At 47.4% G+C, this 23,477-nt stretch overlaps 3 protein-coding genes across 4 annotated transcripts; 1 reads left to right on the top strand and 2 right to left on the bottom strand.

The window, feature by feature from the left end:
* Positions 1–659: 659 nt before the first annotated feature.
* On the bottom strand, positions 660–2,434 carry TRIAP1 (TP53 regulated inhibitor of apoptosis 1). Its single transcript, XM_081113457.1, has 2 exons — positions 2,175–2,434; positions 660–1,616 (listed from the first exon to the last, which is right to left on the bottom strand). The coding sequence occupies exons 1-2, from the start codon at positions 2,352–2,354 to the stop codon at positions 1,533–1,535; spliced, it is 264 nt and encodes an 87-aa protein (XP_080969583.1). The 5' UTR covers positions 2,355–2,434; the 3' UTR covers positions 660–1,532.
* On the top strand, positions 2,372–12,518 carry GATC (glutamyl-tRNA amidotransferase subunit C). Its single transcript, XM_081113456.1, has 3 exons — positions 2,372–2,701; positions 10,954–11,057; positions 12,156–12,518. The coding sequence occupies exons 1-3, from the start codon at positions 2,403–2,405 to the stop codon at positions 12,206–12,208; spliced, it is 456 nt and encodes a 151-aa protein (XP_080969582.1). The 5' UTR covers positions 2,372–2,402; the 3' UTR covers positions 12,209–12,518.
* On the bottom strand, positions 8,077–22,820 carry SRSF9 (serine and arginine rich splicing factor 9). 2 transcript variants are annotated; one of them, XM_081113455.1, is made up of 5 exons: positions 22,542–22,801; positions 20,048–20,208; positions 16,580–16,752; positions 14,570–14,718; positions 8,077–8,701 (listed from the first exon to the last, which is right to left on the bottom strand). In XM_081113455.1, exons 1-4 carry the CDS (start codon positions 22,727–22,729, stop codon positions 14,575–14,577), a joined length of 666 nt encoding a protein of 221 aa, XP_080969581.1. In that variant the 5' UTR covers positions 22,730–22,801; the 3' UTR covers positions 8,077–8,701; positions 14,570–14,574. The 2 variants fall into 2 exon arrangements, with proteins under 2 accessions (XP_080969581.1, XP_080969580.1); XM_081113454.1 differs by lacking the exon at positions 8,077–8,701 and having other exon boundaries at positions 14,223–14,718; positions 22,542–22,820.
* Positions 22,821–23,477: the final 657 nt, after the last annotated feature.

Raw genomic sequence — 23,477 nt, 5'->3', positions numbered from 1 at the left:
CCCCTCAGCTGGGTTCCAAATATCTCTTGTAATCCTTGTAGAATGGACATGAAACCATGAAAATATAAATGCAGGATGTTTTGAAATGACCGTAAGGACTGGTCGCATTAAATAGGAAGTAGTGTGCTCGCTTCGGCAGCACATGTACTAAAATTGGAACGATACAGAAAAGATTAGCATGGCCCTTGCGCAAGGATGACACAAAAATTCGTGAAACGTTCCATATTAAAAGATAATAAAAAATCAATATGAAGTAGTAATTGGTAAATTGGAGAGAACAGAATTTAGGCCACCTTTCAATCAAGTTTCAGACTATTGAATCAAATTACTCAAGCAGTTTTGGGAACTACATGACATTCTAGGGCAGCGGTCGCCAACCGGTGGTCTGCAGACCACTGCTGGTCCGTGAGCGTTCACCTTATCCCGACTAGTGCCATTATATAAACATTTAAAAATATTTGTGTAGTCTACTGTGGAAGCACATTTTTAAAGTCAGTGAGGTTTCCAATTGCTATGCCATACTACCTAAGTCAGATAAATCTTCACTTTTCCCTCACCTTTATATTATAAAACATAAAGCCCCCCACCGTGTATATACGGGAAATGTGTGATAGCAGGGCAAATAGCTGTTCTATAAAGTGCAGCGTTCAAGGGGCAAATAATGATAAAAACGATATGTTACAATTTATTCCATCTTCATGATTACAGACAGATATTACAGGGCAGGGTGGGTAAACAACGCAAATAAAGCAAATGCCTTTCTCCCTAACCAGATACAGTATTTTGGCATTTTCATGATATACAGGTTGACTTAATTCATTGACTTAGCTTGAAAGCTGGCCGCAGCAGCAAATCTTTGCAATTTAGGATTTTCCTCCATAGCATACTCCAGGGACCTTAATGACTGAACTCTGAACTCTGAAATGGTGTTCGCACTAATGTTCTTGAAGCTTTCACATCTTAATCTGAGATCTGACACCTCTTGTTAAGGCCGGGAACTGTTAAAAGCTTCCTCTTGGCTAACCCAGTCCACCATTGAGCAATCTGAACAGTTAAGTTACTATATAAAAAATTAAACTGCTCCCAAGCATTGATTGAAACAGTCATGCTGGGATCCCTTTTCAGAGGATTAGCTCCCTGAGAGAAAAGAGGTCCTAACCAGTTGCTTCCATGAACAATGACCCCAGTACAGTATATCTAATGTCCTTTGAGGCATAACTCTAGAGGTCAGGCAACCATGATTATCCTGACAAGTTTATCAGTCTTTAGATACAAGATCCCAGATGAAGTATTGCAACCATAATCCCAAGAAATCATTCAGTTTTAGCATAGCGAGTTCCTGCAAGATGTCACAGCAAGTGAGAAATCATCCCAAAGTAAAAAGTGATGGTTCAAAGTGAGAGGAAAACATTTAGGAGGAAAATAAGTCCTCATTAAGTTGATGGCTGTCTTCACAGCTAACTTAATTGACAAAATCCAGAGGGCTCACATTTCCAGATCTGAGGAGTCTATTTTCAAGGTGACTGACAAGGTCAAGAAGAGCTTTCAGGCCTGTCTCTGCCGTGGCCCATGAACTCCAGTCCTTCAATGGGAATCTCCTTCTCCTTTATTGCTTTCTGACGGGAGAAGAGAACATTATAAAGGTCAATATGAAGCTTACTGGCGTTGAGCAAGCCTCACTTTTCCTGTCTGCAATTGGGATAAAGACAGCAACTGCAGGGAGGGAGGGAGAGAAAACAGGTCAATAAAGGGTTTATAACAACAAAAAATAAAGCCCTCTATAATGTCTTAGCAGGCCAGAGAGAGGCTAACACCCGGCCTCACCCCCAAACAATAAGAGTGGAAAAGTGCACTGCCCCCCCCCCCACCCCCACCCCCAAAGGCAACGATTCTAGTGAACTCGGCCTCAGCACTTCCTTTTCCTGGGCGTGCGTGCTCGTTTTCAGACAGAACTACGCCCACTTGCAAGTTCACGATGAGCCCCGAGTGAACCACAGAATGTGACTGCTCCGTGGGAAGCAAGCATTTCACTGTCACGGGAGAGCTCCCGGCAGCCGCGGTGGTGGCGCCGGCGGCCTGCCCGGGCCTCAATGACAAGGCTCTTCTCCACCCCCCGGTCCCACGCCCTCGAGACCCAGGCGAGGGCCGGGGAGCGCGGGGCGGGGCCCGCTCACCTGGACGCACTGCTGGTAGCGCTTGAAGAGGTCGGTGCACGGGTCCCCGGAGCTGTCGCCCTTGAGGAACTTCTCGGCGAACCAGCGATTGAAGCACTGGTCGTACTCGCGCTTCATGTCGGTGCAGCCCTCCCCGACGCTGTTCATGGCGGCGGCGGCGGCGCACTCTGACGTCGTCATTCCTCGGCGTCGCCGGCGGGCGCGGGCCGGAGTCCGGGAGGAGGCGGCATGTGGGCGCGGGCGGGGCGGCGCGTCCTCCGGGCCCCGCGGGGCGGGTGCCGGGGCTTCGCCTCCCAGGCCGGGTCTCCGGGGAAGGCCGGAGGCGGGGGTGTCTCCGCGGGGCGGGAGGCGCCGGAAACGGGGCGCATCGCCCGCGAGGTGGTCGAGCACCTGGAGCGGCTGGCGCTGGTGGACTTCGGCGGCCCCGAGGCCGTGGCGCGGCTGGAGAGAGCCGTGGCCTTCGCCGACCGGCTCCGCGCCGTGGACACGGACGGGGTGCAGCCCCTGGAGTCGGTCCTGGAGGACAGGTGAGCCCGGCTGCGGCCCACGCCTGGCTGTGGGGCCTGCGCAGGCATTGGGGTGGCGATTAGGGTCTCGGGCCCCGAGGGAGGAAGAGCCTTGGGCGAGAGGCAGGAACTCGCCCCGGTCACCGCGGGCGAGTGTGACCAGCAGGTCCTTCCTCGCGTTTAAATTCCTCCCGGTGTCACCGGGAACGAAACCCGACCTGCTGATGGTCTCGGAGGTTCTCCTTCAAGAGCTCCCCCTGCTCGTGGACACACTCTTGACCAGTCCAATCGCGTGGGCACCATGCGTTTCTCCAACGCGCCAAATCCTTCCTTCGCTAGGATCTTTGCACTTGTTATTCCATTTTTCTTGAACAGTCTGTCTCTTTCGCAGGTCTGTTTAGCTCCTCTGAAGGGCCTGCCCTGACCAGTCCAAATCCCCTCCCCACTTCCTTATCTTAATTGGGTTTTCTTCAGATATATTTCTTGACTGTCCTATTTTTGTTATGTCTCTTGTTAAAATAAGTTAATATCTGACTTGCTTGCTAAGTTGGATTCATGTCTCAAATTTTTATTTTTTCAAAAATTTAGATGTACGTATTGTCTGACCTAGTGGTTAGGGAACTGTCTGTGAAAGTGCACCAAGCTGTGTGTACAAGTATCCAGGGTATGCAAATCTGTTCATAGTAAGGAAGAAACAAAGAAAACCCCCTAGAGCAGTGGTTCTCAACCTTCCTAACGCCGCGACCCTTTAATACAGTTCCTCATGTTGTGTGACCCCCCCCAACCATAAAATTATTTCCATTGCTACTTCATAACTGTAATTTTGCTGTTAGCAGTTTTAATGTAAATATCTGATATGCAGGATGTATTTTCATTGTTACAAATTGAACATAATTAAAGCCTAGTGATTAACCACAAAAACAATATGTAATTATGTGTTTTCTGATGGTCTTAGGCGGCCCCTGTGAAAGGGTCGTTCGACCCCCCCAAAGGGAACCGCTGCCCTAGAAACAGATACAATCTAAGTGTCCTTTGTGGCTAAATACATCATCATACAATGGACTATTCAGCAGCTGTTAAAAATAATGAAACAGCCCTAGCGGGTCTGGCTCAGTGCATAGAAGGTCGGCCTGTGGACTGAAGGGTCCTGGGTTCTATGGGTTCCATTCCTGTCAAGGGCACATTTCTGGGGTTTTGGGTTCGATCCCCAGTAGGGAGCATGCAGGAGGCAGCCGATCAATGATTCTCTCTCATCATTGATGTTTCTATCTCTCCCTCTCCCTTCCTCTCTGAAATCAATAAAAATATATAAAATAATAATGAAACAGCCCTGCCCTAACCAGTTTGGCTCAGTGGATAGAGCGTCCGCTTGCGGACTGAAAGGTCCCAGGTTCAATTCCGGTCAAGGGCATGTATCTTCGTTGCGGGCACATCTCCAGTAGGAGGTGTGCAGGAGGCAGCTGATTGATGTTTCTCTCTCATTGATGTTTCTAACTCTCTCTCCTTCTCCCTTCCACTCTGTAAAAACTCAATAAAATATATTTTAAAAAATAAATAAAAAATAAGGAAATACTAGTATCTCTTTTATAGATGAAGAAACTAACACTCAGACAGGCTATGTAACATGTCCCAAAGTTTCCCAGGGAGTGAGAGATGTCAGGGTTTGGAACTCAGAGCCTTACTGCTTTAGATGTGCTGTAGAAACTTTATTCTCTTTCATCTCAAAGCCAGAGGCTTTCTCAGATGACGTCTCTGACTGCAGCCAAATACTTCAATGCTTAGGATGGCCCTCAGGAACCTTATTTGAACCAAAAACTCTGAGCCAAAATGATTAACTTTCAGTCTGGTCTGCATCAAACTAGAAATAAATTAGGAGGGAGGGAGAATGCTTGTAGATAGAAGTAGGGTGGTGCCTAGAGAAATGACTCTTGGCAGCCAGCTTGATACCAGGGAAGGGCAGAAACTGAAACAGCCGAACTGCCCCAGTGTCAGTCCGAGGCTGGCAGAGCCTCTTCCTCCGCGCTGCTATACTCCTCTCCATTCATACTTTTTATTTGCATTTCCCAGCTTAGTACTGTCTGTGAGCTCTGGAGGGCAGGGATTTCTAGTTGACAGCTGAAGCCTTTCTCAAGCAGGTTCTTCATCTGAACCAGAACACAGATCCAAGTGACTCTTTTCAATCCTTCCAAGGTTAGGTTACTATATAACTAATATTAGCCCAGACACAGAGCTGATCATCAAAATGGGTGTCCTACGGCATCTGGGCTAAACTTTCTTGTAGAACTTGGACTGAGAAAGCTGAGGTGAGGTAGGCATTTAGTCAGTGAGTGATTCACAGCACCTGAAGAGCTCATCAATTCCTGTTCGGTGTCTTACACATGATTCTGAGGTCAAGAAAAGTTAATCTACTTGCCAAGTGAAGGGTCTGCTTGTAGTGCCACTCTCATAGAGACCCTGGGCTCAGTAGCCTATGATGAAGAAAACAGGGAGGTGTGGGTTTATTCTAGAAACATCATTATAAACAGGGAAATGTGTGATAATTAAAGGGATGAATTTTTTCCTGGAAATGTCACCCATGGTGAAGTGAATAAATCAGTTGCTACTAGATCAACTGTTGGAAAGCAGTGGCTTTTAACTTGTTGGCAGTAGGAGAGTCTTCATCAAAATCTCCAAGGGCCCAGGAACAATGGGCACCCCTCCCGTCTGTAGAGACTAGGCAGGTTAAGTGTGATTAGAGCAGGTGAAATGCAGTTATACTCTGAATGAGTAGTGGGGACTAATGTGTACTTGGGGTGTGCTAACTCTTTCTAAAAGGAGCAGGTGCGCCCTAGCTGGTTTGGCTCAGTGGATAGAGTGTCAGCCTGAGGACTGAAGGGTCCCAGGTTTGATTCTGGTCAAGGGCACATGTCCAGGTTGCAGGCTTGATTTGATCCCCAGTAGGGGGCATGCAGGAGGCAGCCAATCAATGAGTCCCTCTCATCATTGATGTTTCTATCTCTCCTCCTCTCTGAAATCAATATAAATACACTAGGGGCCCGGTGCACGAAATTCGTGCACTGGGGGGGGGGGAGTGTCTCTCAGCCCAGCCTGCCCCCTCTCACATACTGGGAGCCCTCAGGGGATGTCCTATTGACGGCTTAGGCCCGCTCCCAGCTCCCCTTGGGGAGCGGGCCTAAGCTGCAGTCTGGCCTCCCTTTGTGGGAGGTGATCGGGCTGATCAGGGGAAGGCACCAGCCCCATCACCCTGCTGCTGCAGCCACTGCCAGTCACCGCAGCCAGCAAGGTTTTTTCATCAACACGGACTCCGGTCCCATCACCATGAAAAAATGACAACTTTTTTAGGCATTTTCAAGATGTGTCTTTCATATAATAATAATTTCTTTATTATTTTTTTATCCTCACCTGAGGATATGTTTCCATTGATTTTTAGAGAATGTGAAAGAGAAAGGGAAAGACAGAGAGAAACATCAAAATGAGAGGAACACTTTGGTTGCCACCTGTATGAGCCCTGACCTGGGCCCCGGCCAGGGAGGAGCCTGCAACCTAGGTACATGCCTGGGTTAGAACTGAACCCAGACCCTGCCATCGGCAGGCCAAGGCATTATCCACTGAGCCAAAGTGGCTAGGGCAGGATATGACATTTGTTAGCCCTCCAGCAGCGGACCTTTGTTTTTTTCACCAGGAGTGTGGTGAAAAACCCTAGGTCACCGTTTTGGATTCCTATTACCCAAGTTACTAAGAATATTACCAGTGGCATACAGGGAGCTTAACCAATGAGTGGTCAGAAAAGGTGCTTCCTCTGTAGTTCACACCAATCTGTGGCTTGGCACCCCACCCACCCCCGCCCCAGACTTGACGCCTCTGGCCCAGGCTTCAGGCCTGGGCAGGGGAACCCCATCTCCCCCAATCACGGGCTCCACCCTTGCCCAGGCCTGACCCCTTGGCCAGAGGCGTTGACCCCCATCACCCTCCGATTGCCAGATTGGCCCCTTGCCCAGGCCTGATGCCTCCACCAGAGGTGTAAGGCCTGGGCAGGGGACCCCCATCTCCCTCCCATAGCGGGCTCCGCCCTCCACCCAGGCCTGAGGCCTCTGGCTCAGGTATCAGGCCTGAGCAGGGGACCCGCACACCCCTCCGATTGACGGCTCCACCCCCTGCCCAGGCCTGACGCCTGGGCCAAAGGCATTGACCCCCATCACCCTCCAACTGCAGGATCGGCCCCTTGCCCAGGCCTGACGCCTCTGCCAGAGGCGTCAGGCCTGGGCAGGGGACCCTCATTTCCCCCCATCACTAGCTCTGCCCCCAGCCTAGGCCTGATGCCTCTGGCCTAGGCGTCAGACCTGGGCAGGGGACCCCCAGACCCCTCTGATTGACGGCTCTGCCCCTGGCCCAGGATTCCGGCCTGGGCAGGGGACCCCCAACCCCCTCCAATTGCTGGCTCCGCCCCCCGCCCAGGCCTGATGCTTCAGCCAGAGGAGTTGACCCTCATCACCCTCCGATCCCCGGATCGGCCCCTTGCCCAGGCCTGAGGCCTCCGGCAGAGGTGTCAGGCCTGGGCAGGGGACCCCCAGCTCCCACCATCCCCAGCTCCGACCCTGCTACCCACGATCTCTGGCACCGCCTCTGCCCAAACCTAAGGCCTCTGGTGGAGGCATTAGTCCTGGGCAGGAGACCCCCAGCTCCCCACGATCTCCTGCTCTGCCCCGGCCTAGACCTAATGCCTCTGGCCAAGGCATTAGGCCTGGGCAGGGGACCCCCAGCTCCCCCCGATCTCCCGCCCTGCCCCTGCCTAGACCTAATGCCTCTAACCGAGGCCTTAGGCCTGGGCAGGGGACCCCCAGCTCAAAGGCGGCCGCCAGGGCCCCCTTTGCCCTGCCTCCAGCTCTTAGCTCCCCCTTGGGTTTCGGATCATCGTCAGTGGCAGGGGGCTTCTTCCGTCCTTTGCCTTTCGCCTCCCAACATTGTGCCTACATATGCAAATTAACTGCCATCTTTGTTGGCGGTTAACCGCCATCTTAGTTGGCAGTTAATTTGCATATCTCCCTGATTAGCCAATGGGGAGGGTAGCAGTTGTACGCTAATTACCATGTTTCTCTATTATTAGATAGGATAAATAAAGCAGGTGCTATTCAGCATCCATCTCTTAGTGACATGAGAATAAAACCCAGTATATCAGATATTTTTTAACATCATTTTATTTAAACTTCCCAGCTACTCTATGAAGCATTCTACAAATAAGGAAACTGATACATAGAGAGGATAATTTGTGCATATGCCACGTGAAGGTGGCTATGGTGGGGAAAAAGGCATCACTGGGACTTGAATTCAGGAGCCCAAGCTCTTAGCCATTTTGTTATACTGCCCAACAGAAATACAAACTCCAGACAGTTCAACGGTCACTTTTATGGATGATTTTTATTGTCTAAGTTTTCTTAAACACAAAACCCTTCTGTGATTAACAAAAAAACAGTAGTGCAACCTTCACTTTTTTTGGCAAGAAACTTAAGGTCTGTTATAATCATACTTGTTCAAGACCAGTTAAGAGAGTGCCTGTCCTGGAATGGACCCCAGCTGTCCACTCTTCATACATACTATGAGTAAGTGCTTACTGTGTCTAGTCTAAGGCCACAAAAAGAACTAGTCCTTTCCTTAAAAAAGTCTTACAACTTAGTCCTCTAGGCAGCCTCTGCCCAGATGTTCACGTCACATCCTTGCCCCTTTGTTCCATTAGGTTTTGCCCTAGGTGTATGCCTTGCTCAAAGCAGAAAGAGCTTGGCTGCTCCCCTACCAGTGACTGAGCAGACTGCTAATTTTTCAGCCCGACTATCTGGAAGCAGGCTCAGACCTCCTGTCATGTACTCTTAAACCTTGAAACAGTAGTGAAGCCTCATAGATGTTCAGCTCCTGTTTGGTTTCACTAGTTTGCCATCTGCATACTTTAATGAAGCTACTAGTGGGCAAGTCCTGAGTTGTTTGTGGTACATCTTGCAAGGGGAGGCACTTTTATCTCCACAAAGGTGGCTGTAAAGAAAAAAGCACTTGTCTTAGGAGTACCAGAACTGGGCGCAGATCCTAGTCCAGCACTGAGGAACTAGTACCCATAAGTCACTTATAAACCACTCTTGAGCAAGTTACCTGCCAGGAAGTCCATTTCCCATCCTCCCAATCCAGCTATTTTTTGCCCATCCTTTAGCAATGACATCACCTCTTCTGAGTAATTGTTCCTCACCCAGGCTGAGTCAGGTGTCCCTTTCTACTCCCTTGACAAGCTGTGCTTACCTGTTAGATTTAACGTATTGTATTTCAATTGCCTTTAATTACCTACCTCCACCAAAAGAAACTTACCCATAGTAATTATCCAAAAATATTTTAATTTCTCAATCCCAAGGAGTAATAACCACTTGCTGCAAAGGGTTGTTGGAAGACTCTATAAGTTGTACGCTGTCACTTAATCTAATGTTGACCATAGCTCTTCCACTTTTTAAAAAATATCACTGAGTGGCCAGATTATTATGACCACCTAACGTTTGTAAGCAAATTAGCTATAATTTCACGCTGAAGTTGCTAGAGGGCCAGACCATTATAAATAGGGAAGCAGGTTGTTTACCACGACAGAAGTGATTTTTTCTGAAGATATGGGTAAATAACACGATTTAACAGCCTTTGAACGTGGGATATATTTGAACGTGAGTGGCCAGATTATTATGACCACCTGACGTTTGTAGGCAAATTGACCGTACACTGCATCGTATGGGATATGGAAGCCGAAGGCTTGATCGAACACCTTTGCTGTCTGCAGTTACCAAGATAAAAAGTCTCCACTTCTCACAGGAACACAAGGATTGGACGGTCGAGCATTGGAAAAAAGTCATGTGGCCCGATGAATCACGTTTCCAGTTGCATCATGCAGATGGCAGAGTGAGAATTTGGCGGAAACAGCATGAAAGTATGCATCCCACATGCATGAGTACAACCCTTCAAGCTGGTGGCGGCAGTGTTATGGTTTGGGGCATGTTTTCCTGGCATGATTTGAGCCCTTTAATTCGTGTGGAACAACGGCTGAATAGCACAACATACCTAAGTATCATTGCTGATCAAGTTCATCCTATCATGTTGATGGCGTATCCCAATGGAGATGGCTTCTTCCAACAAGACAATGCACCATGCCACAGTGCTCGTATTGTGCAGGAGTGGTTTCAAGAACATGAGGGAGACTTTACCTTGCTTAGGTGGCCCCCACAATCACCAGATCTCAATCCAATTGAGCATTTGTGGGACGAAGTTAAAAGAGCCATCAGGCCGAAACCGGTTTGGCTCAGTGGATAGAGCGTCGGCCTGCGGACTGAAGGGTCCTACGTTCGATTCCGGTCAAGGGCATGTACCTGGGTTGCGGGCACATCCCCAGTAGGAGATGTGCAGGAGGCGGCTGATGGATGTTTCTCTCTCATTGATGTTTCTAACTCTCTATCTCTCTCCCTTCCTCTCTGTAAAAAATCAATAAAATATATTAAAAAAAAAAAAAAAAAAAAGAGCCATCAGGCAGCTGGTTCCACAACCATCAGATCTCACAGAACTGGACAGTGCTATTCATCAGGCATGGTGTCAGATTCCTGGCATCACCTTTCAACAGCTCATGGAGTCAATGCCAAGAAGAATCACGGCAGTATTGAAGGCAAAAGGTGGCCCAACAAAGTACTAATGGGGTGGTCATAATAATCTGGCCACTCATGTTCAGATATATCCTACGTCCAAAGGCTGTTAAATCGCGTTGTTTACCCATATCTTCAGAAAAAAAATCACTTCTACTGTTGTGGTCAACAACCTGCTTCCCTATTTATAATGGTCTGGCCCTCTAGCAACTTCAGTGTGAAATTATAGCTTATTTGCCTACAAACGTCAGGTGGTCATAATAACCTGGCCACTCAGTGTATATTTTTATTGATTTCAGAGAGGAAGGGAGAGGGAAAGAGATAGAAACATCAATGATGAGAAAGAACCATTGATTGGCTGCCTCCTGCATGCCCCCTATTAGAAGTCGGGCCCATAACCTGGGCATGTGCACTTGACTGGAATCCAACCTGGGACCTTTCAGTTCACAGGCTGACGCTCTATCCACTGAGCCAAACCAGGTAGGGCATATCTCTTCCACTTTTGAGCAGTGCCCAGAACTCAAGGATATGCTGTGTCTTTGTTCCCCCATCCTTGACCCTCTCCACCCATGCCTTCAAAGCCTTGTTCTCCCAAGAGGTAACCTTAAGCTTCTGGTTTTGTAGATGTCTTTACCTGAGATCCGACAATGTGGTAGAGGGCAACTGTGCTGAAGAACTACTACAGAACTCCCATCGAGTTGTGGAGGAGTATTTTGTGGCTCCCCCAGGTACGTGTTTCCCAAAGTTTAACAAGCTTGTCCCACAGTAAATTAAGAATACAGTAGGAACTGTATATTCCCCAAATAGAACTGGGGTGGAGACGAGTATGTCCAGTAGCAAATCTGAAGCTCAAGCTCTACCTAAAGGGGAAACTGGTATTCACTGCTTCTCAGGCAGTAATGTCCCAGAGAATGTGGACATCTGGCATTTTGTGTGGTATTTCCCAAATTTTAAGTACTGGCAACTAATGAGAAAAAAAAAAAGACCATGCAAATAAAACATACCTATAAGCCAGATGTATTCTGTGAGCTATCAGTTTGCAACCCTTGGTGTAAAAACCTGCATTTTTAAACCTCACTGCAACTATTTTAAGTGAAAATTTAAAAATAATTCTGGGCCAGTAATAAAACCCAGAACTTTGGGTGGGTTTTTTTATTTCTTCTGCAGATAAGTGGGCCCTCAGAGCTTCTGCATACGTATAGGTATTTGTAGCCTAAGCACTCAGGTAGATGATTTTCCAATGCCAACCTCAAGTTCAGGAGATCCTTCAGCAGAGAATCATTCCGAGCATTGTCCAGGGCAACATCAGCCCTCCAGCTCAGGGATTACCTCTTTGATCAAGACCAACCAGTTAAAGGAAGGCTCTGGTTGAACCAAGGATTGGAAGGAAAGCTAAAACATTTGTGAACTCTAAACCATGCCTGATTCACTAATCCGCCTCAGTTAACTGTGGAGAGAAGTAAGACTTCTGAATCTATCTCAGAGCCTGACGGCTATCACAGTTTCAGCAGACATATCCACTGATCACATGTTACTTCTAAACAGAACCTTGTGTCAGACTTTGTTTCTTGGGACAAAGTGAGTTCAGTCATAGTCTTCCCTCCCTTCCTATATGCATATAGATGGTTAATTAACATTAATCTGCTCCTTATTGAAAAGTGAATTAGGCTTCACTTATAACTGATTATTTAAAAAAACAGGTTGGTAGCTACACTTACTTTCATTGTTTATTTTCCATGACAAACCAATGATAAGTTAGCTCAAAAGAGCCAGCTGGGAAAGCAGGGTCAGCTATAACATGCTTCTTTATTATTATTTTCAAACAGGTAATATCTCTTTGCCAAAGCTGGATGAACAAGAGCCCTTCTCACAGAGCTGAAGAGCTATTCTGGGAAGGGGTACACTGTGAATACATGGAAGCACGATAGTATTTTGTTATTATGAATACTAAAGTGCCCACTTCCCTCAGTAACTGGAAAAAATCGATGATTAAGTATTTTTCTTAGTAATTAACTCTTCTGAAGACAGAACTGGGAAAGATCTAGCCAAAACAAGGCAATGTGTTCCTGAAGCTAAAGTATTGTCTATTTCCAATGAAATGTTCACTCTGGAAGATATTATCTCCTCCCAAAATTGTCTACACAATTGTACTTAAGTGAATTTTTTTTAATATAATCTGTTAGACACTGTATCTGACCACAGTGTGATAACCCGAGTTGTCCTTTTTAGTTGCTGTTTCCATTGACCTGAGCACCCTTTTATCTTTACCAAACACACTTGAGTTAGTTCCTGGGTACCCACTTTGTTCTGAACAGAGGGTTAACTTTCTGCTAAATTCTGAAGAATGTTCAAAGTAGACTGTACAGCTTTGCAATTCCTGACATCCATCCCACAAAGTGATTACATGCAAAGGGGATATTAACCACACATGCAGTTTTACTTTCTGAAAAGAACTTAATGGCTTTGATGGTGGTGGGTTCAGGGGTGTATACTTAACCCCAAAGTCATTAAGTTGTATATATTAAATATTTTTTTACATGTTACACTTCAGTAAAGTAGGTTATGTAAAAAATATACCCCCAGGCCTGGGACATAGTTGACCCCCATAATTACTGAATTGAGCAGAATCCAAGATGGTGTGTTCACACACACACACACACACACACACACACACCCCACTAGACTTTTTTTTTTTAAGCTCACATACCTCATAGATACAGAGAGTGGACTGGTAGTAGCCAAAGGGGATAAGGGCTGGGGGACTGGGTGAAAAGGGTGGGGTTGAGAAGTACTAATTGGTAGTTACAACATAGTCACGGGAATGTAAAGTATAGCAGTCCATACTGTGGTAACTGTGCATGGTGCCAGGTGTGTACTGGAAATACCAGGAGTGGAGAGTGGGGGGCACTTTATAAAGTACATGATTGTTTAACCACTATGCTGTATACCCAAAACCAAGATAAAATAATATTGAAAGTAAATTATAATTGAAAAATAAAAAAACTTTTAAAGTTCAGGTAGCAAAGATAAATGAGACATATTTAGAAGTAAAAGTGACCCCTGCCGAAACCGGTTTGGCTCAGTGGATAGAGCGTCGGCCTGCAGACTGAGGGGTCCCAGGTTCGATTCCGGTCAAGGGCATGTACCTGGGTTGCGGGCACATCCCCAGTAGGGGGTGTGCAGGAGGCAGCTGATCGATGTTTCTCTCTCATCAATGTTTCTGACTCTCTCTCCCTTCCTCTCTGTAAAAAATCAATAAAATATATTTAAAAAAAAAAAAAAGTGATAGACCCTAGCTGGTTTGGATTAGTGGATAGAGTGTTGACCTGCTAAAGGGTCCTGGGTTCGATTCCAGTCAATGGCACATGCCCGATTTGTAGGCCCGATCCCCAGTAGGCAGCTGATCAATGATTCTCTCTCATCATTGATGTTTCTATCTCTCCCTTCCTTTCTGAAATCAATAAAAATATATATTTAAAAGAGAAGAAAAAAAGAGAACCTGAACTGCCCTTGGGATAGAAGTTTTCAAACTATCATCAGAGCAACTACATTAAAATATATATATATTTGATACCAGAGAGGGAAGAGAGATAAAAACATCAATGATGAGAATCATTGATTGGCTGCCTCCTGCACGATCCCTACTGGGGATCGAGCCCACAACCCAGACATGTGCCCCTAACCGGAATGGAACCCGGGACCCTTCAGTCCGCAGGCTGATGCTCTATCCACTGAGCCAAACCGGCTAGGGCAGAGCAACTATCTTTATCCCCAAAGTTATCCATTCCTGCTCCTTACCAACTGAGCACAAGCTATCACTACAACTCAGTTATTTTTAATCAGTATGCCTGTTTGGTGAAATCTATGAACTTAATCAAGGACAACCACACATGTCAATTATGAAACATTTAAAATATATTTCTAAACAGAATGGGTCCATTTAGTCACAGTAACTGCTGATCTCCATAGCAGAGCAACCCACAAACACATAGCACTGATTTTTTTTTTCCCATAATCAGGGGTGAAAAATATACAACTTGTTTCTGAACCAAAACCACAATTTCTGCAGTTGCAAATGTTTCACTGCTAATATGGCCCTGGTAGAAATTATGTAATTTTATTTCCTTTAAAAAAAATTAAAAAAATTTTCTAAGACACTAAATCATCAATCTGGAATGTAAATTCTGAGCACAAAGCAGCTCAGTTCGCCTAAAAAAATAAAGAAAAAAATTCCCATCACCTGTTTCAGTAGGGCCTGAAGGGAGAGAAGTAGTGTGGGGAACCCCTGCTTTGGTATGGAGAGTCACGGCCTCTTGACCCAGACCGAGACCGTGAGTAGCCATAGCTGGTGCTTCTCTCTGGATAAACTCTGATGTAGGAAGTTTCACCCTGAAATTCAAACAAAAAATAAAATGTAAAATAAGACCCAGAATAATAAAGTCTACCAACACCTAGCATAACTGCCTAACAATAATAGTGATGTATTGAGCACTAACTATTTGCCTGGCACAATGTTAATCTCATCAAACCACCGCAATTCTATTGGGGTAGGTACTCTTACTAGTCCATTTCAAGAATGCTCTCATCTGCTCAAGGTGACACAAATAATAAATCGTAACTTGACATGTGTAAATGCTCAAATGCTAGCTATTACTGCTAACATATCTTAATAACTGCCACTAACCCCCTAAAATCTAAGAACTGGAAAGGCTCTCAGAGATTATATATATTATATGGAGGGGCAAAAGTAGGTTTAAAAGTAGGTTTACAGTTATTCATATGGAAAAACACAGTAATTAATAAATACAAAAATAAACTGTTTCACATACTCTCAACTGTAAACTTACTTTTGTCCTACCCTGCACTAGTATAGTTCAATCCCCTGCTGCCTCATATGCATCTTTCAATGGGTACCTATGGAAGGAGTTAACCTGTATTCAGCATCTCCCAGGTGTCAGGACTTGGGCTAGATGCTTTAGTTTTTTCATAATTTAACTTACCAGCAAGTCTTGTAACACAGTTCTATTCTGACTATTTTGCATATGGAGGAACCAGAATTGAGAGTAGCTCAGCTAAGCAGCAGGAGTCACGTTCAGTCTGGCCTTTCTCCAAGCCCTTTGCCATCAGCCACCATTTTCAGAAAATCTAAATATGCTAAAAGGAAAGAGCAAAATGCTTTTCCCCTACGTGAAGTCAATAATTGGATTTAACCTGAAGTTCTGCTTTGCATGTATTTGACTAGGTGCTATTGTATTTCTGCTCCAATTTCAAGTCCTAAGAGTTAGTCTGAGCAAAAGCATTGTTAAGCCATACATCCCTCACCCCATAATATTAGGGAATTATATGAATCCTTAGAAAAAGAAATGGGCCTAGATATTCATGTCTTTGGACATCCCTAAACCTCATAGCAAGTCAGGCAAGATAACCAGAAAAAAAAAAAGTCCAATTGGTCTAATATCTGGTCTCAATGGTATCAAAGGGATAGTCACCATTCGAATCAGATTGAGATATCCAAAGCAGCAGCTGCCTTTTTAAAAAAATACGTATTTTTTTATTGATTTCAGAGAGGAAGGGAGAAGGAGAGAATCATTGATTGGCTGCCTCCTGCATGCCCCATACTAGGGATCAAGCCCCCAACCCAGGCATGTGCCCTTGACCAGAATCGAACCTGGGACCCTTCAGTCCGCAGGCCGAAGCTCTATCCACTCAGCTAAATCAGCTGGGCAGCAGCTGCCTTCTTGAAAGGACATCCAGAACTAAGCCCTGAGGGTGAGGTGATCAACCACAAAAAAATAACAAGGTGGCTCAGGTTCCAAAAAGGATCCTGCACTACTTTGGGAAAGAACAATGAAGTGACAACTCTGCCCCAATAGCAGTATCTAGAAAGGCTGAGATGAGGCTGGCTTGCAGAGCCCATACTAGACCCAGAGGAGAGACAGCCATAATATTTAGGTTCACAGAGACATTAAAGATTAAGCCAGTTATGAGAAGGATGTTATCACAATAGCTCACCACATTATGACAGACTGCACAGTATTCTCTCCAGGTTAAAAATACTATGAATACAGATTTCTCTCTGTTATGACCCTGCAGGGCTTAGGCATGATGAATTCCTTGGCTTTGTCCACTTAAGATAGATCTTTAATGGTACTGTGAGGTCATCAATGCATGGCCTGTTGCTACTTCTGCTAGGTCAGCTTTGGGTGGAGTGGACTGGCTACAAGCTCCTCAACAGAAGGTGGGGACCCACCTCATGAGAGCGGAACTTGGTGTCATCCAGTTTACGCAGGGCATATTCCATGTCTTCTTTTCTGAGATACTCAACCATCCCCATTCCATCCTTCTGCACATCTGCGTAACAGACATCTCCAGCTTCTCGCATGTGATCCTTCAGGTCCTGCCAGCTTCCTGACGGAGGAAGTCCTAGGTATGGAGAACATAAGAGTCCAATCCTTCAGCTGTGTGAAATGTCCTGTTAAGAGCCAGCAATACCTCAGGTCCCTTCTCCATCACTACTTTTAAATCCTGAGAGTTCCCAAATCACAAATCTGGGTAAGGGACACGAAATCAAAGAGCACTAAAGTATAGGTGGCAAACCACCTTAAGAAGCTAGTCCTAGAGCCCTAGCTGGTTTGATTCAGTGGATAGAGCATTGGCTTGTGAACCGAAGTGTCCGGGGTTCAGTTCCGGTCAAGGGCATGTAATTCGGTTGCAGACTCCTCCCTGGCCCAGGCCTTGGTTGGGGCTTGTGCAGAAGGCAACCAATCCATGTGTTTCTCTCACATCGATATTTCCCTCTTCCACTTTCTAAAAATCAATGTAAAAATATCCTTAGATGAGGATTAAAAAATAAATATGTAGAATCAGATATTCTTAAAAAAGAAGCTAATCCTAGGCTAATCTTCCAGAACAAGCCTCCCCAAGATAGCAAGAAGTCCATCTCATTATAGTTTTAGTATCTCTTGAGAATTCATAGCCTCTCTTTCTTTGTCCCTCAATTAATACTAAACTCCCAAGACTTTGAGTTCTTTATTCCATATGAAATATTTCAGTACCAATCAATGATTTCTTTTTTTTTTAAATATATTTTTATTGATGTCAGAGAGGAAGGGAGAGGGAAAGAGAGACAGAAACATCAATGATGAGAATCATCGATCGGCTGCCTCCCACATGCCCCCCACTCTGGATTGAGCCCGCAACTTGGGTACATGCCCTGACCAGGAATCAAACTGGCGACCTCTTGGTTCCTGGTTGATGCTCAACCACTGAGCCACACCTGTCTGGGCAATCAATGATTTCTTGCCTGACAGGGTTCCCAAGACATGGGAATTTGAAACCATCCAATGAAATAACCAAAATGTAATGGAAGTTAACAAAAATCTAAAGTTTTGTTTTTTTGTAGGTGTGATTAACTGACAAACACCTCTTAAGAGATCACCAATATTCTTCAATACAGTGGGGGAAAGGTAAGACTCAGACACTAAAACTAGCGGGAGGTCATACAACCCTACCTGATGTCATGAAAGGGATATGTGCTCCTGCTCTCAAAGGCTGTGTTTACCGCTCACAGCTCAGGACTGCAGCCATTTCCTAACAGTTTTCTAGGCAGGATTTCAGAGCAGCATGGAGAGGAAAAAACAACTGTATGACTTCTTAAAGGAGGGAACACAGTCCTGGGGTTAAAAAAAATTAAGAAGGCCCTGGCCAGTTTGGCTCAGTGCATAGAGTGTCGGTTTTCGGACTGAAGGGTCCTGGGTTCGATTCCAACCAAGGGCACATGCCCGGGTTGCGGGCTCGATTCCCTATAGGGGGTGTGCAGGAAGCAGCCAATCAATGACTCCTTCTCATCATTGATGTTTCTCTCTCTCCCTCTCCCTTCTTCTCTAAGATCAATAAAAATACATTATAATAAAAAAAAAAAGCCCTAGCTGGTTTGGCTGTGGATAGAGTGTCAGCCTGTGAACTGAAGGGTCCCAGGTTTGATTCCCAACAAGGGCACAAGCCGGGGTTGCGGGCTCAATCCCCAGTTGGGAGCGGGGGAGGGGGGCGTTCAGGAGACAACCAATCAATGATTCTCTCTCATCATGGATGTTTCTCTCTTCCTCTCTGAAATCAATAAAAATATATTTGAAAAAAATAAAATTAAGAAGGGACACAATAGGCCAGTGACGGTGAACCTATGACACACGTGTCAGAGGTGACACGCGAACTCATTTTTTTGGTTGATTTTTCTTTGTTAAATGGCATTTAAATATATAAAATAAATATCAAAAAATTTCTATATGTGACAAGGCACCAGAGTTAAGTTAGGGTTTTTCAAAATGCTGACACGCCGAGCTCAAAAGGTTCGCCATCACTGCAATAGGCAGACACTGAGTATCACTCTTAAGCACAAAGGGAATCAGCTGTGATTGTGATATTCCCATAGAAAAAGGTGCCAGGCTCCCCAAGACATTTTACTCCACCAGGGCCCTAAAACACCCACAAAATGTGCAAAAGCCCCCAGGTCTTTACCAGTGTTGTTATTTCAAAAGATGAATAAACCTGAGCATATTATTTTATCACTTGTCAATCTAGATATTTTGTTCTATATTCTGAAATACAATCTGTAAGACACTAAGTTGTTTTTCTTATTTTATATGAGAGAGGCTCCTGTCACCACCGCTGCCCGCCAGCCGTGAGCCCTGCTTCTGAGCTTCTAGGCTTCTGGCTGAGTGGAGCTTTCCTTGTGGGAGTGCACTGACCACCAGGGGGCAGCTCCTGCATTGAGCATCTGCCCCCTGGTGGTTAGTGAGCATCAGAGTGACTGGTCATTCAGCCCTTCAGTTTATTTGCATATTACCCTTTTATTATATAGGATAAGCCCAAAACCACCATAAAAACTGGTCTTTTTTCAGGATTCACAGCTGGGTAAGTTGTTTAAATCTGGCTTCTGGAATATCTTTTCAAGTCCAATACCATGGTACACTAAAAAAAAAACAACCCAGCCCTGGCCAGTTTGGCCCAGTGGATAGAGCGTCGGCCTGCGGACTGAAGGGTCCCAGGTTCGATTCCGGTCAAGGGCATGTGCGTTGGTTGCGGGCACATTCCCAGTGGGGGGTGTGTGAGAGGCAGCTGATCGATGTTTCTGGCTCTCTATCCCTCTCCCTTCTACTCTGTGAAAAGTCAATAAAATATATTTTTAAAAAAATCCTTAGAATTACAGCTCAAGGGGTTTTGCTATCATTTTCCCTTTCAACACTAGAAAACTCCTTTATAAGAAACACGTTTGCTCTAGCTGGTTTGGCTCAGTGGATACAGTGTGGGCCTGCAGACTGAAGGGTCCCAGGTTCAATTCCGGCCAAGAGTACATGCCTGGGTTGTGGGTTTGGTCCCCAGTGTGGGGCATGCAGGAGGCGGTGAATCAATGATTTTCTCTCATCATTGATGTTTCTATCTCTCTCTCCCTCTCCCTTCCTCTCTGAAATCAATAAAAATATATTTTAAAAAAAACAACACCTTTATGTTCTAACAAGGCTACTACTGGTGCAGTTTCATTTGCAAGATACCTCCCTCACTGGCAAGACAGGGCAGGGTTTCAGACTGTCAGTGTGCATAGGCTAAGGGGGAAAAAAACCATGTATGCCATGCACTGAAGAATAACAGCTAACATTTCTTGAGGCCAGACTGTGCTAAGTATTTTACATGCATCATCTCATTCGGTTTGAAAGAAACATACCTGAAACAAGAACTCGGAAATCAGATCTTCTTGTAGGAGGTCCATTCCTCCCACCACGGGGCCACCCACCCCGACCTCCATAAGCTCTGGGGAACTCCACACGGAGTCGACATTGGCCATAATCATAACCATTCCTTCCATAAACTGCATCTTCAGCATCTCTGCAAAGAAAAATTTGGTGTTAGTGCTGCTCAGGAGGCTGAATGACTCCCAGTGAGGGGCATAAGTAACAAGTATGAAAGGAAAACCTAGAGTGAGAAAACAAAACAGGATCTTGATGCAATACTGCTTTGAAGACTTTTCATAATATTGGAATTAAACTTTACAGCTATCACACACGGGGTTTTCTAGGTATGAAATGATAGTGAATGGATAAACAGATTACTTACAGGAGGACTAATTTAGAAACAAACAAAAAAAAAAGGAATAAATAGATGACCGATTTTGCCAATAAAAGTGTTTAATTTTGGAGTGCAGTTTCTCAAAATGCATACCACACATTAGTCCTTTAATATTCTTCGACAAGGCCTAGTATCATCAAGTCTATAGAAAGAAAAACCCATTTAAAAAGAAAGCTCAAGCCCTAGCAGATTTGGATCCGTGGATAGAGCGGCAGCCTGCGGACTGAAGGGCCCCGGGTTCGATACTGGTCAAGGGCACATGCCCGCATTGCGGGCTCAATCTCCAGTAGGAGGCAGCCAATCAATGATTCTCTCTTTTCATTGATGTTTCTATCTCTCTCTCCCTCTCCCTGTCTCTCTGAAATCAATAAAAATATATTAAAAAAAAAAGAAAGCTCAAAAGACAAATGCAATTTAGTGTTTTGTGAGGAACATAAAACTCCCTCAAGCATATGTTTCAGCATGGTTTGGAGAAGTTGGCAAGACCACTATCTGGGTACAATTTCCCCAAAGAAGATAAAGTTACTCTTAGTTTTTTGTAGGCTCTAGGACAGGCAGGAACACTAAACTGACTCTCCAGGACTGGGTGAGAGAATGGCCTCAGGGCTTGGTGGACAAGCAGAGCTGAAGAGATTGCCTCGTTCCGTTGTCACAGGCACGTCACTAATCATGATTTTGGTCCTAGCATTAAAAGCAAGGAGTCCACATCCAGGGCCACCCTGGCTGTATTTATAATGCAGTGGCAGAGAGGCAGGCCTGCTAAGGTTTAAAGCAGACTTTTAGCACCATCATTCTTCTGTTCTTCACTAGTACCTGTCTCTGGGTAAGGAGTCAGGTTTTCACATCTTAATCACTGATGTCTTTCTCACAAGGTTACTTTTAGGATTAAATAAGATCCTATGTGTGCGGTGCTTTGCTTGAAACTTGGCAACTAGTGATATCAAATGGTAGCTTTTCTATTATTAAAGAAATGAGGGAAGAGATCATGATGTTGCATATTATACGGTAAGTTTGTATTCCAAAAGGGCAGAACAGGGAATTCAAGCCCTACCCTGATTCCTTACTAGCATTCTATCAATTATCTAAACCCTCAGTTTCCTCATCTATAAAAGGTGATTAACAATACCTACCTCAGAGGCGGAAAGTGCTAAATGCCTAGCAGGGTGCAGGGGGTCTGCTGAACCACACCGCCCGTTACCCATGGAGGGAGGTGTGAAATGCCTGTCCCATTTCTGAGGCAAATGGCAACCAAAGCCTCAGGGTGCTTCCTGCCTTCCCTCCTCAAACGCTCCCCTCGCCCCGACCACACGCCCGAGGAGCAGGGCACCGGCAGGGCACCGGCAGGGCACCGGCGGCCAGTCCTTCCGGGGCGGCCCCCGCCGCGGCCCTGGAAGTCCCCCGACTCCCCCGGGCGAGGGCGCACGAAGCTCGCAAAACCACGAAGACCCCTCGGGGCCCGCTGGGGGCCCCGCACTTCAGATCCTGGGGTCCCTCCGCGTCTCGCGGCGCCTCCCTCACGCGAGAAGGCGAGAGGCCCTCCGCCAGCTTCGGACGCTGCTCCAGATCCTCGATGCTTTTACAAGGACGAGCCCTAACCCGGCGGGGCGCGGCGCGCGGACGGAGAGCGGTTCTGTCAGGGACCCTGTGCGACCCCCGAAGGCATCCACCGCCCCGCGTGTGTCCCCCGTCACTGCGCGTCCGGAGAGGGGGGCGCCCGGCCGCGGCCGCTCTCCGCCGAGTCCTCCCCGGCCAGCTCCGAGGACGCGGTGCCCAGGCCGCTGCCCCCGCGGGGCGCCGCTCCAGCCGCGAGGCCGAGGTGACCATCTGCACCGTCCCTGACGCCAGGTCAAGCGCTCTCGGACCCTCCCGAGACCCAGCTTTTAGATTTTGAAGTAAAAAACAAAAACAAAAATAGAGGAAGTGACGACGGCGCCAAGGACGGCCCGGAGCCGAAGGGAGAGGAGGCCACAGCCTCCACCTGGGGGCGCCCGGAGGGTCTGCGCGGAGGGGGGAGGGGAGGCTCCGGGAGGGGGAGGGGAGGCCGGGGGAGGGGGAGGAAAGGCGGGGGCGCGGGCGGGCGGCGCGGGCCTCACCGGGGGTCCTCGAAACGCACGAAGGCGAAGGGCACCAGGCCGTGCCGGTTCTTGAGGTCGATCTCGCGGATGCGGCCGTACTTGTAGAACAGGTCCTCCAGGTCCTTCTCGCGCACGTCCGTCGGAAGGTTCCCCACGTAGACGCGCCCGTCGCCCTCGCCGCCGCGCTCGTCCGCCCAGCCCGACATCCGCACCCCCCGACGCCGCGGGCCCGCCGCAGCCCACGTCGCCGCCGCCGCCGCCGCCTCCTCAGCCTCCTCAGCCGGGGTCCCCCCGCAGCGTCCCCGCGGGCTCGGAGGCGCTCAGCCGCACAGCATTGTGGGAACGCGGAGCGGAAGCGAAGGGGTCGGAGGAAGCCAAAGGAATCCTCTTAAAGGGGACGCGGCTGCGAGGCTGGCGCGTGCGCACTGGCCCGCGGACCCCTGTGCGGGCCGGCGGGCTCCTGGGCGTCCAAAGGGAGGTCGTGGAGTCCAGCTGATGGGGTTCAGTTCCCGAAGGCAGTTCCCTCACTAGCCGCGTGCACGTGGGCAAGTGACAGGCTCCCCGGGCCTGTTTTCTGCCTCTGTCGCGCCGCCTACCTCAGGCGTTTGTGAGCTCTCGCCAGTGTCCCGCGGGCTGTGCGGGGCGGGGGGCGGGGGAGAGTCAGGCCGCGGGCTGACCCCGCTGCGCCTGGGCCTGTCCCCGGCGGCTGGGCAGGGCGGGGCAGGGCAGGGCCGTCGCGGCCCTCAGCCTCAGGTCAGTAGCCTCTGGGCCTCTCTGTCCCCATTTACAGTTGCTTAGAGCCCTGGCTGGGTGCGCCGTGGTTGGAGCGCACGTCCGCACACCGAAGGGTCGCGGGTTTGATTCCCGCTGGAGGGCAGGTGTCTAGGGTGTGGGTTCAATCCCCGGGCCGGTTGGGGTGCGTGCGGGAGGCAACCAGTCCATGTGCCTCTCACA

The sequence above is a fragment of the Myotis nattereri genome, assembly GCF_964212035.1.
Source record: "Myotis nattereri genome assembly, chromosome: 19".
NCBI lineage: Eukaryota > Metazoa > Chordata > Mammalia > Chiroptera > Vespertilionidae > Myotis > Myotis nattereri.
This window is presented reverse-complemented; position numbering and strand designations above follow the sequence as displayed.

Coding starts and splice junctions, on each gene's coding strand:
- GATC (XM_081113456.1), top strand. CDS start 2,403: ATGTGGGCGCGGGCGGGGCGGCGCGTCCTCCGGGCCCCGCGGGGCGGG. Junction 2,702..10,953: donor GAGTCGGTCCTGGAGGACAG/GTGAGCCCGGCT, acceptor CTGGTTTTGTAG/ATGTCTTTACCTGAGATCCG. Junction 11,058..12,155: donor GTATTTTGTGGCTCCCCCAG/GTACGTGTTTCC, acceptor ATTTTCAAACAG/GTAATATCTCTTTGCCAAAG.
- SRSF9 (XM_081113454.1), bottom strand. CDS start 22,729: ATGTCGGGCTGGGCGGACGAGCGCGGCGGCGAGGGCGACGGGCGCGTC. Junction 20,209..22,541: donor GTGCGTTTCGAGGACCCCCG/GTGAGGCCCGCG, acceptor TTTTCTTTGCAG/AGATGCTGAAGATGCAGTTT. Junction 16,753..20,047: donor TTTCCGAGTTCTTGTTTCAG/GTATGTTTCTTT, acceptor CTCCATACCTAG/GACTTCCTCCGTCAGGAAGC.
- TRIAP1 (XM_081113457.1), bottom strand. CDS start 2,354: ATGACGACGTCAGAGTGCGCCGCCGCCGCCGCCATGAACAGCGTCGGG. Junction 1,617..2,174: donor GCTACCAGCAGTGCGTCCAG/GTGAGCGGGCCC, acceptor TTCTCCCGTCAG/AAAGCAATAAAGGAGAAGGA.